Raw genomic sequence first — 18,214 nt, 5'->3', positions numbered from 1 at the left:
AATCACTGCAAGGATGTTCTAATTTCCACACCCTTCAGAAGCTCCAGATTCTTTAACTGTACTTCTCAAAACATGCTCAGGAAGTATGCACATGCATTGCCTATCCTGCTCCTCTTCTGTGCATTGAATATTTTTGGTGGAGGAGAGCTCAGCAATGGAAGTGTAAACCTTCTGTTTACATCTATAAACAAGATAAGGTACAAATTGCTGCAATCCAAACTTCCTTGCTCTGTCCCTCCACTGACCTCAACTATAAACGAAAAGGAGCCTCCTTTCTCATAGCAGGCGAGTCGGGTCCCTTGGGCAAAGTTTCAACCAGTAAAATTGCTTGCAAAATCTGTGAATTTTTCCAATTGCCATTCCATTCATACACCCCCAGGGCCAGGGGTTGGTTGTGGTGGCACAATGTCAGGAGTTGAGCCCATGATTGCAGGGAACTCTAGGCTCCTTCAGCAGCAGTGTGAGGCCGTTTGCATTTGTGCATTTTTCCTGAGTTCAAGAAATAAGTTACTCAGTCTTTTGCTAAACGGCTTGGATAGGGAAGTGCAACCTTCTAAAGCATTTCAGAAGGAAAAAATGAAAACTGGCACTATGCATCCATGTCACTGTATCACGTACTCATGCCTGTTCTCCTGGAAGCTTTTTGCTGGGTTGAATAGATTGCTTGCAAAATATCTAGGATTCTGCCAAGTAAGCACAAATTGAATTAAATTAAAATGCTACTCATGCATTGTCTTATTTTCATAGATTTTCAGTGGATGTAGAAAGAAGAAGATATTGATAAGCTGGTTGTTTCTGTGCACTGGAAGATGCCTCCTGAGTAGACTGTAAGTGGCGTGGAGGAAGGACATGAGGACATGAGAAAATCTCAGGGAAAGAGAAAAAAAGTGAATGAGATTTCTGTCCTTGACAGGAGTAGTTATAGCTTTGAGCACCAAAAGATCTCACAGATCTTTTTGCTAAAAGCTCACTGCCATTGGCAATCTTATTGCTGCTGCATTTGAAAGCCACCGAGACTATGGGTTTTATTTGTTATCAGAATTTGTGTTGAGGCTTCCCTAGCCACATCATTTCTGGATGCTTGCTACAAGCTAAGCTGTCACACTTGGTATCAGTGTCAGACAGTCGGGTGGCATAAGGCTGAGCTTTCCAACACAAACACTGCATCAGCAAAAGAGTGAGTCTTATATTGGTATTGTCTCTCCTCGGACAAGTCCTGGACCTCTCTTTTCTTGGAGCAGCTCAGCAGAGGAGCACAAAGACATCAGTGCTGGCATGGTTCACCCAGCTGCACATCTATGGAAGATGCACTGGTGCTCAGGTGAGGCACTGCTGTAGGTTTACCATTTACTCACACTGCCAACACTGGCATGTCCTGGAGGTGGCCCCTAACAGGGCAGTAGTTCTTGTATGCTTCAGCAATGCAGAAGCTCCTCTTTCATTCTTTGCACTGTGCAGAAGATTGTAGGAGATCAGCTTGGGAACAGCTGCAAGATAGAAGGACATGGAGACACTTTGGGGTCTGAACTGTTACAATGCTGCAAGAGGAGCAGAGCTGTGGTGACTCTGGGTCTTTCCTGATATTCTTGGTAAGAGCATGTCAGATTGTCAGATGCTGACTCCTGGCTCTAGGCCTATTTTCCATTCATAGTGGTGCTCAGTCAAATTTCTTGCAGTCAATCAGATGCTGCTGCTCTAAACCAGATGGTTTTATATATTCATAGCTCGGGCTACAGAATTACATTCACACTCTTCTGAGGATTTCATTGATTCACAGAATCAGACAGTTTACGCACAAATTTGTTTTCATGAGCCCAGTACTACACATCATTGGTGATGTTTTAGCTGTCGTGGTGTTTGGTTCACCTGTGAGTGCTGAGAGATGCCATCACATGAGCTACGATGGGTCCAGGGCTCTCAGCCAAGGGCTAACATCTCCCCATCCTGGCGTTGTATGAACACAAAAGCCTAACTTGTTGGCTGGTGAAAAGGCTCAGGTTTGGACAATTGTCTATCCTGAATAAGGCTTTGAGTTACAAAGAGCTGCAGGCAGAAACCTGCTATGAAAACAGTTTAGTAAAAAAATGCTGCCACTTTGTCCAAGCTAGTCTTGTTCCTGTAACAAATGCCAGTCTGCTGGTGAGCTAGCGTGGAGTAATGCATTAACTGAGTGTGATAAGGCAGGCGAACTCTGATACCGGCTTCATTTTCAGTCCTGTGTTTGTACTGCAGTTAGCACAAAGGGGTCTTGGTTCCTCAGTAGGCCCTGTCATGTCAAAACAATGTCAGTTAAGTCAACAAAGCCATTCACATTACAGTGATTTCCAAGTCATGCTTCCACCTTTTAAAAATTCTGAGTGGGAATGTCAGGGATATTTAAAAGTTAAGCTGAAAGAAACATGGAAACAGCTGGCTTAAAACTCGAGCCTGATTCCTACCAACATTCAGTAATATTACTTATAATCTAGGTGTATAAAGCAAGTATAGAGGCCTGAAAAATATGATATGGGTCACAGAACAAGAAAGTCCTCAACAGAGCTGCCATAGCTGCATGCATAGGAGGCTAACTATCCACATACACATCTCCTTGGTTTTGCCATCTGCCTCCAGACTATGAGCAGCTCCCATGACAGTGTGATTGTTAGGAAGGGCCAAACCCTCTAACCATTTCTAGGTAGCACTTCTGGCTGGAAAAGAGACATCCTGGGAATGCTACTGCCTGGGTCATCAAATTCAGTCCCTTCCCAGGGAAGTTGTGGAGTCTCCTTCTCTGGAGATATTCAAGACGTCTACTTGTGCAACCTGGTGTAGGGAACCTGCTTTGGCAGGGGGGTTGGACTCGATGATCTCTGGAGGTCCCTTCCAACCCCTATGATTCTGTGATTCCACTGTATGTAGTGGTAATTCGCACTGCAAACTGATCGTGCTTGGTTTTAGAAGGAAGAGGATATGTCAAAGCACTATTTGTGACAAATTCTTTCAGGTTGCTAACTAACTCCTTCAGCCACAGTGCTTATTTCTCCTGGCATCCTCGTGGAGTGTAATCCTACCCAAGTTCGTCTTTCCTTGCATACAAATATCAAAGACTTGGTGTAAAGGTCTAGGGAATTCTGAGGGCTGATCCATGTTTTTGCATGCTCAGAAGTTGACAGAATTAGCTGTTTACTCCATAGGGCTGGAAACAGACAAAATGATATACCTTCTTGCACAATTAATAATTCATCAATGAAAGAAAGAGCTTTAGGATATCATTTGGAATGAAAACTGCTTAATGTAAGCCTCCACAATTCAGTCTGCTACTTACAAAGTTAAAGGAAAGGATTCTTGCTAGTTGTCCTCCCTTCAGGAAGAAAAACTCCTCCTCTTGACCTTCTGCATTTAGGAACAGCATGCATTTTAGGTAATTAAAACTGATGAGCCTGACAAACATTCATCTCCAAAGAAATACTCTCCAGTAAACGTAAACTCTCGAGATCCTTCCAGGCATACCAGCACAACTGTCTCTTAAAATTTCTTCCCAAGCCATCTGGTGCCTTATCTTTGTAGCCAAGCCATACAATAACTTTAAAAGAAGATTGTTTCTAGAAGGCTTTCGTCTCAGGACTCAGATCCTCTTGGAAGTCTCACAGCTCACTCTGAAACTGTCAGCCAGGCAGCTTGGCTGTGCGGATGCTCCACTTCTTTCTATCATGACCCAAAATGTCCAGCTGCAATTCTCTGGGGGAGATCTCAATCTCATGTGGTTTTCAAAGGGAGTGAAGGGGTTACAGGGAGAAGCTGGAGATGCTCTGCACTTCCAAACAGGGATTTACACTCCATTAATTTTCTCTGTGACAGCCAAGGCTAAGTGGCATGACACTAATGTGGTTACGAAGGCTGCAGCTAATTCACTTCATTCGTGTAGCTCTCTTGCACCTGTAGAAGAATGTATGGATTCCTGGCACAGCCTTTGCCATGAAGAAAGGTAGTGAGTGAGAAGGCAGAGAGGTGTGGAGCAGAGGTGGCTGGTAGAAATGGGAGAGGATCGGCTTTGCAGATCATCCAGAGCTTGCTCTCCTTTTATTGCATCTGAGCCTGTTCCATCTCTTACACTCCATCAGTAAATTCCTACTGGGAAAGTGCCATTTTCCTCTCACAAGCAGAGCTTGAGAGTAAAGCTAGGTAACAAAGCCAGGGCAGTAGGCACCTGGCAGCAGAGCAGTGGCCTGGGCACAAACCTGGAGTGACAGATCCTGAGCTGGCTGTGCCTGGCTGCTTAGAGACATCATGAGAAATGGGCACATGGCTGCAGGCATTATACGTCTGAAAACAGAACATGCTTGACCCTCACTCATCCATGGCAAATACAATATAGCTGGGGAGAGACCAAATCACCTCTTAGGCTTTTGTCATATGTTTATATATATATTGTCCACTGCCTAGACATCTGTTGCCCGTTCCTCATCAGTGCTGCTCTCAGAGGTATAGGAGTGTAAGAGACTCCACCTTGATAATGAAATACTGCACTGTATGCATGCTTGTCAGGTGGGTATTAACGAGCATGCTGTGGGGCTGTAAAATGCCTGCTGGAAATGGCACAGCTTCTGTGTATCTCTGAGTGAATTGGTTTTAACAGGAGCCTGGATTAGGAGTATAACATCTATGTTCTCCAGCTATTGATGATATTGTGATGGTTTGATAACAAGAGCAGAGTTCCTAGCACCATTCAAACACAATACTGCCAACGTTTCCTCTGGGTAGATGCCTTTGCTTTTAGCTGACTACCTTGTGACGCCCTTAGGGAAGAAGATCTCAGTATCTGTAAAGCTGCTGATCTTTTTCCTACTCTAGCAGAGGGTTGTATCCTATTATCTCTGGAGACAATCTTCTATTTAGGGAAAGAATGAAAACAACCCTCTTAAAATATAGTTTTGTGCTTTAATGATCCCTGCACTGAAACATGGCATCGTATATTTATGCTATGTGTGAGTTTAGGTGGGAGGGTAGAAATGATCACAGGTCAGGGCTCCGTGCCCGTTGCCAAACTGACTCTCTGAGCCCCCTCTTCATACGCTGATGGTAATATCTTGCAGAGCCATTTCAATAATTTGTTTATATGAATAAAAGTACATGGCTCAAAGGGTAAAGCTTTTTGTACCTGCAGAATTCCCACCATTCCCAGGTCACCTTTTGGTGTGGGATGACACATCTGCTCTGCTTAGTCCTCCTGCTAACGTTTTGGCAAAGACACCTGGAACTTAGCAAGGCTACACATGTACGTAATATCAAAAGTCAAGAGGAGTGCATTCAGGCTGTTCGATTTATGGGGTGTCAAAAACAAAGGACAAACCAATACAATGTTTCACTTGATGGCTTAATTTGCACAAATCCCCTGAGATCCAGAATTGTTTCCCAGCTACTTCAGGACCTGCCCCAGATTGCTGCCTGCAGTAAAAAGGGTTGGGGATGGGGGTCTGTAAGTGCTTGTCAGGCCAGAGGAGCTGCAAGGCTGTAGTGGGACCCAGGGGCTGGGCTGCTCAGGGCATGCTGTCCCACCCTGCAGATAAGAGGTGCACGCCGTACGTGAACGGTCAGCAGCAATGCTGGGAGCTGGGGAGGGGCAAACTGGAACCAGCACTTCTAAACAGAAAGCCTCAAGCAATCATTACGTCCATCCGTGCTGACCTGAAACCAAAAAATCCCACACATTCACAGCATCTACGTGGGCTTTGCTGATCCTCCCATCCAGTCCCTTGTTCCTACTCATCAATCTGTTTTCCAGGGTCAAAATTGTTTCTAAGGTGAACAGAGAGTCAGTTCCCTTGCTTGTGAGGAGTGGTCTAAGGGATGTGTTTTCTTTTCCTCCATCTTCTGTTCCCAAGTGCTAATTCCCCAGTGTGTGCTGAGACGAATCCTTCTCTGCACATCACTGCCCTTTGCAGGAACTTAAGTGGCTGCTGTAGATGAATTATTCTGTATATTTAAGTCCTTATAATCTGGATCAAAAGAGCAGGCTTGGCACTGAAAATCAGTTTGAAAATTAACTGTACACCATGAGCCTGCAAGTCTCAGCCTCTCCAAAGAAACAGGAAAAGATTAAAGGAGCTTTTACTAAAAAAATAAAAATAAAGAACATCCTTAACAGAAATAGCCTGTAAAGAAAATCCTTTATGTGAGGAGAACATCTTCCAAAACTGAGAGAAATAAAGCACAGGGTGGTATTTTTGTTGCCAGAATAGGCAGAGAAGCAAACCAGGCTGAGATTGGCTGTTTGAGGGGAATTAAATCTTTCACTTTCTGAGCACACAGATTAGACACCAGGAGAAAATATGTTTGCTGTCTTTGGTTATCTGGTGGCACTGAAGAACAGCCATCAAAGGGAAACATCTGCCTCCTGGGATAATCATCGGGCAAGAGAATGGATGCAGCAGATAAAGGTAGGTGACACCTGCCTGGAGAGGCAGAGCAGCAAAAGAACAAAGATTAGTGACTGGGGATTGCACTCACCTGTGAGGAAAAGGTAAGTAGGGTGAAAAGGAGTGTGAAAGCTGCAGGAAATGTGGTCTGCTCCTGTATTCTTGCAGCCATTTGTACTGCCTGAATTCCCTACTAAAGTTTTGCTGTTGTGACTGAGTTCTCCTTTTGTAGTTTACAGAAGAGGCATTTGCAACTCAACTTTTGCAGTATTTATGTAGGTAAAATTCTCAAGTTTTTCAAGGGGATTTTTCCATAGTAGTTATGGGCTCTTAGAGGCTGCTTCTGTCCAGGTGAGGATTGAAGCCTGCACAATTACCATACTGTAAATATCAATAGATCCTTCCTAATAGGAAGGTTATTTGAATTTTCAGTTTGTAGCTTAGTTTCTCTAATCTCCACGTAACCTATTTACTTATGCTACATCTTTCATTCTGCACTTCCTAATCTCCAGCTGCAGAAATTCGAAGTGCTGCACACTGTGCCACTTTTCTGTCAATAGAAACAACATTGTTATAGGCAATGCTGTGCTCCTAGGACCATCAGAAAGCCTGGATTTGGTCCCAGGAACACTTCAGGATCCTCTCAACTCTGACCCATCAGATGAGCCTGTTTAGTTACTCCACAGGTCAGCTCCTCACTTCTGAAGAAGGAAGGTTTTGATCTTTCCTTCTCTCCTGGATTATGTGTGCCAAGGTTTCACATCAGAGACAGAACCCGTGATGATGCTTCTTCATACAACACTTCAGCCCATCCCATCCAACCCACCCATGTCATAGGTATGAGCTGCCACATATCACCCATGCCAGCTCCTGAACTCCTTAACCCCAACCCTAGAGCCAAATTAACTGGTTGACTGGTAGAAATCTGAGCAAGAAAGTAAAGCTTTGACAGACTTTTTAGAGACATAGTTCAGTGGGCATGGTGGTAATGGGTTGATGGTTGGACTAGGTTATCTTAGTGGCCTTTTCCAGCCTTAATGATTCTATGGTTTTCTTATCTCAGCTCTTGCCAACACCAGCCCTGGTGTGAGGGGGGTGGTGAGGCTCAGCCCAGTGGGACACAGGGTGCTTGTGAAATCCCATCCCGGCATGGCAGCTGCCCCGGGGGCACACAGATAAAGCAGGAGAGCTGTTTCCCAATACCTGTGTGAAGGAGATGAGCAGGGCTGCGTCCCTCACCCATAACACAGAATCAGCTCCACGTAACCCTTCTCCCTCTGCTCTGACTCAGCTTTTCTTTCTGTTTCCTCAGGCAACTCCGCTCTCTCCCCCCAGCATTGCTCAAGGCCTGCTACTCCCATGCATGCCCCACCTAAGTGCAGGATGTGGCTTATGCTCCCAGATCTCATCCATGCTCAGCCACAGCATATCCCCCTTTTCCAAAGACCGAAAGCATTGGGGCATATGTGAGAAGGATCTAGAAACCCGACAGGGGTTCAGTAATCCCAGCAGCCCAACAGACTGGCATGACAGCACGATAGCTGATATTGCATTGATGGTAAGGCAGAGAAGGCTGAGAAAACAAAGCAGTCTCACCATGATGCAGTGATGTTTCAAGATACCCATTTATTTTCCTTCATCCAGAAACCCCAGGGCCACGATGGCTTTTCAGACTCTATCAGGACACAACAGAGCATGGGAAGGGTTGGGATGTCATACTCCTTCACAACCAGCCAGAGAAGGCTGTACAGCAGCCCCAGCCGGCTTTGCAGATTGCAGTTAGTTCAGAACAGTTTGGTGTCTTTCCTACTCTAAGGACTTCTTTCTCAATGTGTGTGTGCACGAGCAAGAAATTAGCCACTAGCACAGGAAGATCATAGAACAGCCTGGATTGGAAGGGGCCCTAAAGATCATTTAGTTCTTTGCAGCACTAGCATCACATGTGGTGCAGGCTCACTCACAACAGGTGAGTGCATGGAGACACAGCCTTGTTTAGCTATTGTGAAGAGCTGTTCCTTTGCAAATAGCTGCTTGCACCAGTTCTAAAGCTGGATGCAAAAGACCCAGTGCTGTTGTTAGAGCTGGCTGTATGCTGGCAACCCAAGGCTGGAAGCACACTGGCTTTGCTGAGCCTGAGAAGGCAGCATGAGTGAATTACCTTAAATTAAACACAGTTCATACACGGAGGCATAACAGAGGCACAGTGGGAGCTTTGTGCCATTACGGGTTTGCATTAGAGATGTGCTGATGTAGAACTCTACCAGTGTGAGGATTCCTGCACAGCACTCAGCTGAGATGTGACCTCCTCCCGGTGCAGGTGATGATCTGCTGTTCTTCTGTATCTGATGTTCCACTGTACTGATCATGTAAAATCTGCTAACAGGTTTGTAGGGCTTCAGCAGATAGTTTAGAATACTTAGGAGGTACTGTATTGTCTAGAAGTGAATTCTGAACTGATTACTTTAAGGCTTTCCCTTTCTGCAGAAAGTAGTGGTGCTTCAGTTCTTTGTTCCAAGGAAAGTGCAAGTGATGGGAACTTGCACTTCCACATCTATTTTCTTTTGCCTCAAAATTTCATAGCATCTTTCCTCGTGCTGGGGGAAAGAACAACCAGTGCACAAGTGTGATGGACAGCAGGAGACAACATTGAGTTGCACCCGGCTTTAAAGGATGGCTAAAATTTTTATCTAAAGCTTCAAAATTGTAAAACAAGACTAAAAAGAAAAGAAAAAAAGACACCTTTTAGATAAGGAAATAATCTTTCTTTTCCCTCAGGATGCTGAAGATAGCACAACACAAAAGTAACTCTAAATAAAGTTGCTTGAAGTGCTTCGTATCTGAGAAATGCAGAAGGAAAGCGATGCTATAAAAATGTTGCACGTGGGATTCTTTGAATATGCGTTCACTTCTTCAAGATTCCATAACCGGCATTTTTCTTTCTTTTATGCAAGAAAACTCCACTCTGCTGCCAGTGAGTGAGGAAGTGGCTCTTCTCCCCAGAACCTCGCTCTGCCCAGGTGTTTCGGACCCGCCCGCCCCATCCAGGCGCGGCACTGCCGCAGCGAGGACTTTGCCTAGCGAAAACTTGCGAATCCGGCGTTCCTCCGAATGAAAGAAAGTGACATGTTGGATGAGGGGGGTGGGCGGGAGGAGAGGAAGGCTGTCCCGCTTCTGCGGGGCGGGATCTTTTTCTCCTGCTTGATCTATGGAGCCCGCCCCCTTAAATTGGCTCCCGGGAGCACCCCGTCCACCAGCCCGACGGGGGGAGAGGCGGAAAGCGAGGGAGTGCAGGCAGGCGGCCGGCCGGCCGGTTCCCCCGTCCCGGCCCGTCGGTCCGTCCCGGCCCCTCCACCCCCCGCGCACCATGCGCGGCCCCCGGCGCCCCGCGCCCCACCGGCCCGCCCGCCCCTAACGCCGCCCGGCTCCGGCGCTTCCCCCGGCACTGCTCCGGGGGGCGGGGAGGGGGAGAAAGGGGCGAGAAAAAAAAGAAAAAAAAAAAAGGAAAAAAAAAAAAAAAGGAAAAGAAGAGCCTAAGCAAAGCGGGGGAAGGCTGCTCTCCTCTGAGGACAGCGCGCAGCACCATGCAGCTTGCGCCGCTGGCGCTGGCACTCACCACGCTCTTCATCGACGGCTTGAGGACGGGAGCGAGGAGGCAGAAGCTGCACCCCAGGCAAGGTACGGGGGAGCTCGGGGAATGGGAGGCGGCCCGGGGGTGCTGGGTTGCCGCCTCTGGGGGGCGAGGCGCCCGACTACCCGCTCAGGGGCATGTGCCTCTCTTCCTTTGCAGCGAAGCTGCTGGAGAAGCTCAGCGAGTACGAGATCGTGACTCCTACCCGGGTGAATGAGTTGGGAGAGCCCTTCCCCACCGATGTCCACTTCAGGCGAAGGCGGCGGAGCACCAACGCTGCCCCCGACGCCTGGACGGCCGCCGCCGCCTCATCCTCCTCCCCTAAGGCTCACTATAGGCTTTCCGCCTTCGGGCAGCAGTTCCTCTTCAACCTGACGGCCAGCTCGGCCTTCATCGCCCCGCTCTTCACCGTCAGCATCCTGGGCGAGCCCGCCGCCGAGCAGCGGAACCTTTACGCCGAGGCTGCGGACACCGACGTGAAGCACTGCTTCTACCGGGGGCACGTCAACGCCCGGCCGCGGCACACCGCCGTCATCAGCCTCTGCTCCGGGATGGTGAGCCCCGGGTCCCGGCCCCGCCGGGCGCCCAGCGGCGGCGAACAGGGGCGGAAGCGAGGAGGAGGAGAAGGAGGAGCAGGCGAGGGAGGGTGGGCAGAGGGAATAGGGGCCGGCCCCTTTCCCCCGCCCTCGACTGGGGCTACGGGATGGGGCCGGCTCGCCCCGGTTTGGTCTTTCTCGCAGCCCACTTTTATTATCCCTTCGGATTGGGGGAAAGCCCTTCTGCTCCGCGGGTTTTGGGGCAAAAGTGCCACCCAGCGGCACCCCGCCACGGAGATCACCGGGTGGGGAGAGCCCTATTGTAGAGCCTCCAGCAAACCGCCTGACACCGACGTGCGCCCCTAAATCTGGAGCGATGGCTGAGGGGTCCCCTGTAGTGCTGCCCTCAGAGCCTTCCTGCAGTATGGCACAGAGATGTGAGCTCAGAGGAGATGAACGCAGGGTGCCTTGCAGCCTGTCCTGGTGCTCTGCTGCACCAAGGGATGTTGGCAGAGGGAAGAGCAGAAACTGCCCAGCAGTCTCCCAGGTCGTTGCACCCTCCTTGCACCCCAGAGTGCCAGCAAGGCACAGGAAGCAATGACTGCCTTGGGTACTCTCCCGGGAGGTCTCTGCTGGTCACTGCTCCTATCAGGGCATCCCAGGCTGACCATGTCATGCTGCTTCAGCTCCAGCCCCCGTCCCAGCAGGTTAGGCTGGGGCCTGAGCTGGGCTGGTGCGCATGTGTGCCTGAGCAGGCCTTCCTCCAGCACTATATCCCATGTAGTTATCCTGTTTCCTAGCTTAGGATGGCTAACAAGATGCTTTTGTCCTGGATGTTTTGTGGTTGTTGTTTTTTTTTTTTTTTTAACCTCTCTGTATTCATATTCATATACAACTAACTGACAGTGCTTCCATACTGCACACTAAAGCAGTGCACAGGGATTTCACTGTCTGGATGCCTCTCTTGGGTCCTCACATCTGAGTTTAAAGCCTGCTTCACGGAGAGCTGCTGCATGAAAAAATGGTGCAATATGTTAGGGTTGTGCTGGAGCATTATGTCTCCTTGGGCAGGAGTGGTTCAGTCACTGGCATAGGGACAAGGTCTGGCAGGCGTCCCCCTCTCATATTCCCTCCTACAAATTAAAACCTTGCTTTTTGAAAGCTTCAGAGGGACTGCTGAAGGAGGCAGGGCCTGAGCGGTGTGATGGAGAGCTGCATTTCCAGCCTGTGCATTCACAGGGGTTGTTGCAGACCCAGCTCACCCACCTCCCTTGTTTAATGTTAGCCTGCTGCATGGCTTGTCATTGACCCTGTCCTTCTCTGTCCCTCTCAGCTAGGCACATTCAAGTCTGATGATGGGGACTATTTTGTAGAGCCACTGCTGTCACTTGAGCAAGAGTATGAAGAAGAGCACAACAAGCCACATCTCGTCTACCGACATCGGACACCTCCAACCAACTCTTCAGGGGACAGGCAGACTTGTGATACTCCAGGTACTCATTTTATTACTGTTCTTAATGACTTGGCCCTTACGAAAGAGAGCTGATTTGCAGTAAAATATCACCAGGTTTGTGTGGGGTGGAAGAGATGTGAGGTTGAGGATTCTTCTGGAGATGGTTCCGCGTGCGCTTGGAAGAGGCTTGCAGTGGTACTGCTGCCCTGAAGAGATGTGTGTGCCTGTGCTTTCTAGTAATTGGTTATGAGGAAGTTGTGGTCAGGAAAAAAATGTTATGGTTTCTGTTTCATCCCTGCTGTAAGGTTGGCAGGAGATCCTTCGGGCTGTCATGCCACAACTATCCGATGAGCCTTTTAACCTGCTTTCTGTTCCCACCTCCATGTAATTCCTAACCATCCCAATCTGATTTGCTCTCTGTCTGAAATTCTGCTTCTGTCCTTTTGATGACATTGTTCTGTCTTGGTCTTGCTGTGTCCCCACTCGCCAGACCTGGCTGCAAGTTGCAATGTCTTATTTCTTTATAATGAAAATGAAAAGGTACTACCACCAACCCTGGCAGTTCTGCCCTTATTAATCACTTTTCCATGGTTCATTCTCAAAGGCTCTCTTTTTTTTTTTTTTTTTTTTTTTTTTTTCCCTGTGGTCCTTCCTCCACCAGCACCATCTCCCTGACCTCTTCACTCCGTTTTTCTAGTCTTTGCACATATGAAAGAGCACAAGCCTTTTTATCTCCTCTTCACATGCCTTGGTGAGCAATAGCTTTGCTCCTACTGTCCCTATTATCTGCAGTGGCCTCCTGCTGCTCTGTGCCTCCTTGACTTCCTGATTTTCACAAGTAATCCTCTCCTTTGGCAGTAAGGAACCTAAGTTCTCTCTGAAGAAGCTTACTCCTTCAGTGCCCCGTTTCACCTGCTGTCTCTCCCTCTTCCTTTGGCCTGAAGCTAGATCTGCAGGAGCTGCAAAGCCTAAATAGAGTAGACCTTGACTGGCTTCCCTTGCGTGGGCTGAGAGTCTCTCACATGCTGCAGAGCAGGTGGAGTTCCTCAGGAAGCAAAATTAGCACAGGAAGAGAAATGTGGTGCTGGACTTGGTTTGTATTTAGCAGGTGTGACTGGTTTGGCACCTGTACCTGTGGATTGTGGCCATGCTGTTGAGTTGCTCTTGTGCTTTGTGACAGTTTAGAGCTGATGTGCTAATGGCATGTGTTTCATCTAGAAGACATGTAGATATGTGTCCACATGCAAACGTACTGGGGGACAGTGGTGCCTCTCACAAGGCTGTTGTTGTCTGTTCTTCCAAGGGTTGCTGCTGGACTATGCCATTCTGGTTTCTCTCTTCCAGCTGTTTCTGCTCCCTTCTTTGAGATCAGATGCAGGAGACTCAGAACAGTTGGAAAGAAACACGGTATCTGGCACAATTCATCAGTAGCCCTTGGAGGAACGGAGCAGCAGATCACAGGACTCATTGAACTAAAGGTAGCTGGGAGGGCAATTGCTTGACTCTGTGTAGTTATAACAGCTCACTGTATTTCTCCCCCCACTCCCTCCTTATATCATAGAATCATAGAAACCCATGGTTTGGGTTGGAAGGGACCTTTAAGATCATGTAGTTCCAGCCCCCCTGCTGTAGGCAGGGACACCACTCTATATGTATTATATATGAAGAGCATAGCTTTTCGTAAGGAGAAAAATATTGCTCTTCACAAGTGTAATACTCTATCCATGATATTACCTTCATGGTGTACCTATGTTCTCTTCTTTTCCAGAATACTTCTTGCTTGTCTTTCTTTCCTTTCTATTTTCAGTTGTTTGCTGTAGTGGAAGGAGGAGGTGTTTGCCTTCCAAATGCAGGTGTAAGAGTTCCAGGTAGCCATGATGATAGCTTTGCTTTCCACCCCATCATCCTCACCTTTGTCCCTTCTCCTTACTGCCATTCCTACCGTTGGAAGGGAGTGTTCTTTTGCTCAAAGAGGAAATTCATGCGAGGGAAGTCCAAGGTACCCACCCTAAAGTGAGCATGGGAGATCGCCTTGCCAGGCAGCGGGGCTGTTAACAACGACCTTCTGATGGTGTTCTTCCTGGAAATGATTAATAAGCCACACATTGTGTGCCCTTACCGTGATGATGTAATTGTGGACTGCTTGTGGTGTTCAGGAAAAGTGTCCCTTGTGAGCTGACTGATAGAGTGAGTAAAAGGCTTCATTTCCAAAGGCCTCCTTTGTGCTCGCTTTTCGTTTTCAGCATCCTCAGGTCAACTTAGAAGAACAGGTATTTGATTTTGTTAAATTTTAATTAGCAGCTTCTGATAATTGTGTAGGTGCCCTGACAGACAGGACTCTGTGGAAGTTCGGAAAAAAGGCTTTTCTCCTCTGAAAGCTGATGGATACCAAATGCATAAACTCATGTAGCACACCAGCAGGGTCCCCAGCAATGCGCTTCAGCCGTCTGGCGTACAGCTCAGCAGCTGCAACGAACACTTTGGACAAAGTTTTCCTTAGGGTAACGAGTCATGTCGTTTCAGTCATAGGAAATGGTGCAATTTCTCCTCCTTCCCTTCTTTTAGTTACTACCGTGAATCAATTTGTCATCTGGCCGAGGATCTGGCAGAATAATTAGCTGTGCTTTCCTGAGCAGCTCTGTCAGGATGAAGACTTGGCCAGGCGGCCGGCGTGACGTCACTGGGTGCAGCACCGCTACCACCCATCGCTTCACCATAGCGAGCTCTTCCTATCCATATTATTAATATCTGCCCTTTTGAGGTGGGGGAGGAAGAGAAAAGATATTCCGATCCTAAAAAAAGAAGAGAAGGAAGTTGCTCATTGCGGAGCTGGAGTGCAGAGCTTTCCTGAAGCTCTGCAGAGGAACCATCTGACTGGGATGATAAAAGGCACGGAGTCACATCCTGGGGTGCTGTGGGATGCTGAGGCTGTGACCAGCTGGCCCTGTGACCTCCTGCTGGGAGCTGCCTGGCAAGACCCTCCCTGGAAGGCACACCTTCAGTTCTGCTGTCTTCTTCTCCCCCTTTTTTTTCTTTAATCTCATATTTCTCATGTTGTTGTTGTCTTTTTTTTTTTTTTTTTTTTTAACTGAGTAACCCTGCCTGTTGGCCACCCCTTGTTCTCAGACAGGTATGGCCTCTATCTACCTGGTGGGCCCCATCTACTACAGCTGCCCATGGCCAGCAGTATAAATGCAAGAGTTGGACGTTTTTGCTGCAAGCTCAGCTGTTTCATGGCTCCAAACTTTGCAAATTCCTTGTAGCTTTTACTATGACCCTCATGCAGGATTGCTTAATGAACTCTTTTGGGCAGCTCCTACTTTGCTCCCACTGTGTTTGCATTTCTGCTCTCCTGATTTCTGCTGTTTCCTCTAGAACTTTGTTAGCTAAATGCCTCCCTGCTCATGCCTCGTTTTTCATAATTATTTTATATCGAAGGCCCACCCGTGGCTGAGATGAATAAATCAAGGACTACACATACAGTGAGCATTGGCTATTACCGAGGCTTTCATTTCTGGCCAGCCCTGCCCATCCTCAGGCTGATGTTGGATGTGGGCTCCAGGGCTGGGAATAAGGAACTTGCACAAAGACCCGGCTCCTTAATGAGAACACTTCAAACAGGAATATCCACTGCAGGCAAAACTCCTCATGCAGAAGCAGCAATAACACTCTGAGGGTGCCAAACTAGTAGGAAGATGATTAGAGCTTTTCCTCTTTTTGGAGGAGAGCCAGAGGGCTGCAGCCAAGGCACAGGCCTTCCAGCAAGGAGTGTTGCAGTGGTGAGATGCTCAATGCAGGCTCCGAGGAGAGCAGGACAGGGCAGATGTTGTATCTGAGCTGGGCTGGCTCTGCCCAGTGTGCTGTGAGGGGAGATGTGAAAGCCCTATGGCTTTGCTTTCAGGGGGAAAAAGCCCTGTACTGGACACAGTCTCCAGGCTTGGCACATCCCGTTACCTGCCAACAATGGACACAGGAGGGTCCCAATTTCACAGCTGGGTATTTAGTTATAAGGTGTTGAAATAGTCAATTTGCTTTCTTGGGAGGCAGCATTTTGCCTCTGGCTTCTGCAGCCAGGCATGGCTGGTCTGGGAAGTCGTGACTCATGTACTGGTTTGTGCAAGGAGGAGGAGAGAAGTGCGTGTAAGCTGTGTTGAGAAAGTGGCTGTAGTAAGTATAAGACAAATTAACAGTGTGAACCAGATATTGCTGCTGAGCTAGCGTGACGCAGGAATGAAAGGTAATATGTCACTGATTTTTTTTTTGTTGTTGATTAATGAGTAATTTGTAATAGATTACTCTTTTGTAGTAACTTTAACAACCCTTCCCACTGAGCAAGGCACTGGGGAGTCACCAAAGCAAAGAGGTGCAACCCTGTGCCTTGGGTGATCACACGCATGGTGCTGCCAACTCAGTGACTGCAACCTCGCTCCCGTGTAATAATTAGCATCCACCTACTCAGCCCTTGCTGGTGGTTGTTGTCTCTTCTGAGAGACATGGGAGGTCATTGGTGGATCACGGTGCAAGCTTCCTGCTGCCATGACCCCAGTGCTGTGGCTGGGGGATGTGGTGGGAGCTGGGTGCCATGGGTAGAGCCTTGCTTTGTCCCGTCTTGTGTTGTGAGTTAGTGTTGTATCTCCTGCTTGTGTCTGTTGTGAGGTGTGCATCATTGTGAGAAATGACTCTGGTGGGGGATGGGGCTGAAGAGGGCAGCAGTGGAATGTCTCACAGGCATTCTGTTGAGCATTTATAACTTTTACATTCTGATTTTATACAGGTGGAAACCTTGAATGTGTTCTCCATAGGGCTCAGTGTTCACAGTCCTGCTAGTCTTGAAACCCTGGATGCTTTGCATCAAACTGGGTAAAGCCTCTTCACATTTTTGCTGTTTCTTTTGGTCTGTTTGTCTTGCCTCCAGCCATGGTCTTGTTTTGGTTTTCAAGCCCGTGATCCAGCAGTATTTCACATGCTGAGGTTTTTGGTTTCCAGGCAGGTCTTCAGGCAAGTTCTGTACTGCTGGATCTCACGTAACTGGGGTTGCAGAAGATCTGCAGGGAGGTTTTCCTAAGCCTTTGCTTCCAGGTTGAGCAATCCTTGAGCTCTTTCAAAAGTCTGTTTAAGCTGTCAGCTCTGCTTTTGGCTTCAGGGTAATACATTGACTTCGTTCTTTCCTTCTGAAAAGTTTATCACTTTAAGGAAGTGAGCTGTAATTTATAGTAAGAGAGTAATTATTTCAGGTTTCCTTCCCTCCCAAAAGCAGCAAACGAGAGTTATGTCACAGGTCCTTATGCTAATGTAATTAATTCTATTTCTGGCCTCCCATTGAGGTAATAGCACAGCAACAGCCAACTACTGCTTAGTTAAATGGGCCTGGGATGTCCAACACAAGCCTTTCCCATACTGAGATGGGGAAGGGATTGGGCTGTAATGTTTGTGCTATCTCACTGCGGAGTGAGTGAAATAGAACTTAAACAGGCTTCGGTATAAAAGAATTGGATCACCATTACTGATGCAGGTCCTGTAATTGCAAGTGCATTTGTTGTAAGCCGGGTACATGCCTTTTGTTGTTATTTGGCAAGAAAGGTTGTTTCTGTAACAGTGGAAGACCAGCGCTGTGACACATTGGTATTGATTGATTATTGTTTTGCAATTTCCATGTGGTTAAGTTATTCTCCTGGAATCAAAAGGGATGTCCTTGCAGTTTTGCAACTACTGTTGCATTGTCTCTGAGGATGCCTGCTGAAGAAGAGGGGTGGGTGAGGCAGGGAGCTGTTACTTTGGTATTTTCCATCTCTACCCCCTGGCATATCCTAATGAAAACAAACATGCTGACTGTTCTGTAGCTTTTCTTCCCACATGCCTGTATTGCCATTAACAGCATCCCTGTGGCCAACTGCTAGGCCAAGTTTCTTTCTTCCTAACGGGATATTTGTTCTCATTACATGGAGTGCCAGTACAAAGATGAGGTGATCTCAGTGTTGTTTTTTACTGATGTTGATTGGTACTGCATGGTTTGAGGTGTCACTAGATGTGAAATCTGTTTTGTTGCTGTGGCCACCGAACAGGAGTCTTATATGTTGAAAGTTGCATAAAGAGCAAGGCAGTGAGCACAGGGCTTGGGTACTCAGGGCAGAGGCCAGGCCCAGCAAGTGCATCTTTGGAAGCTCTGCTGGCAGATTTGGTGAGCCCAAAGGCAGCAGTCCCA

The 18,214-nt window shown here is 47.7% G+C and overlaps 1 protein-coding gene across 1 annotated transcript in view; it reads left to right on the top strand.

Moving 5' to 3' along the window:
* Positions 1 to 9,976: 9,976 nt before the first annotated feature.
* ADAMTS9 (ADAM metallopeptidase with thrombospondin type 1 motif 9) overlaps positions 9,977 to 18,214 on the top strand; it is a gene marked incomplete at both ends in the record, with an annotated part of 62,353 nt that continues 54,115 nt past the window's right edge. The window contains 3 exon segments of the mRNA XM_079540335.1: positions 9,977 to 10,090; positions 10,092 to 10,577; positions 11,893 to 12,052. Of these exon segments, the coding sequence (XP_079396461.1) occupies positions 9,977 to 10,090; positions 10,092 to 10,577; positions 11,893 to 12,052 (760 nt within the window).

The sequence above is a fragment of the Tetrao urogallus genome (genome assembly GCF_951394365.1).
Source record: "Tetrao urogallus genome assembly, chromosome: 10".
Lineage (NCBI taxonomy): Eukaryota > Metazoa > Chordata > Aves > Galliformes > Phasianidae > Tetrao > Tetrao urogallus.
Note: the sequence above shows the minus strand (reverse complement) of the source record. Positions and strands in the feature narration are given on the sequence as shown.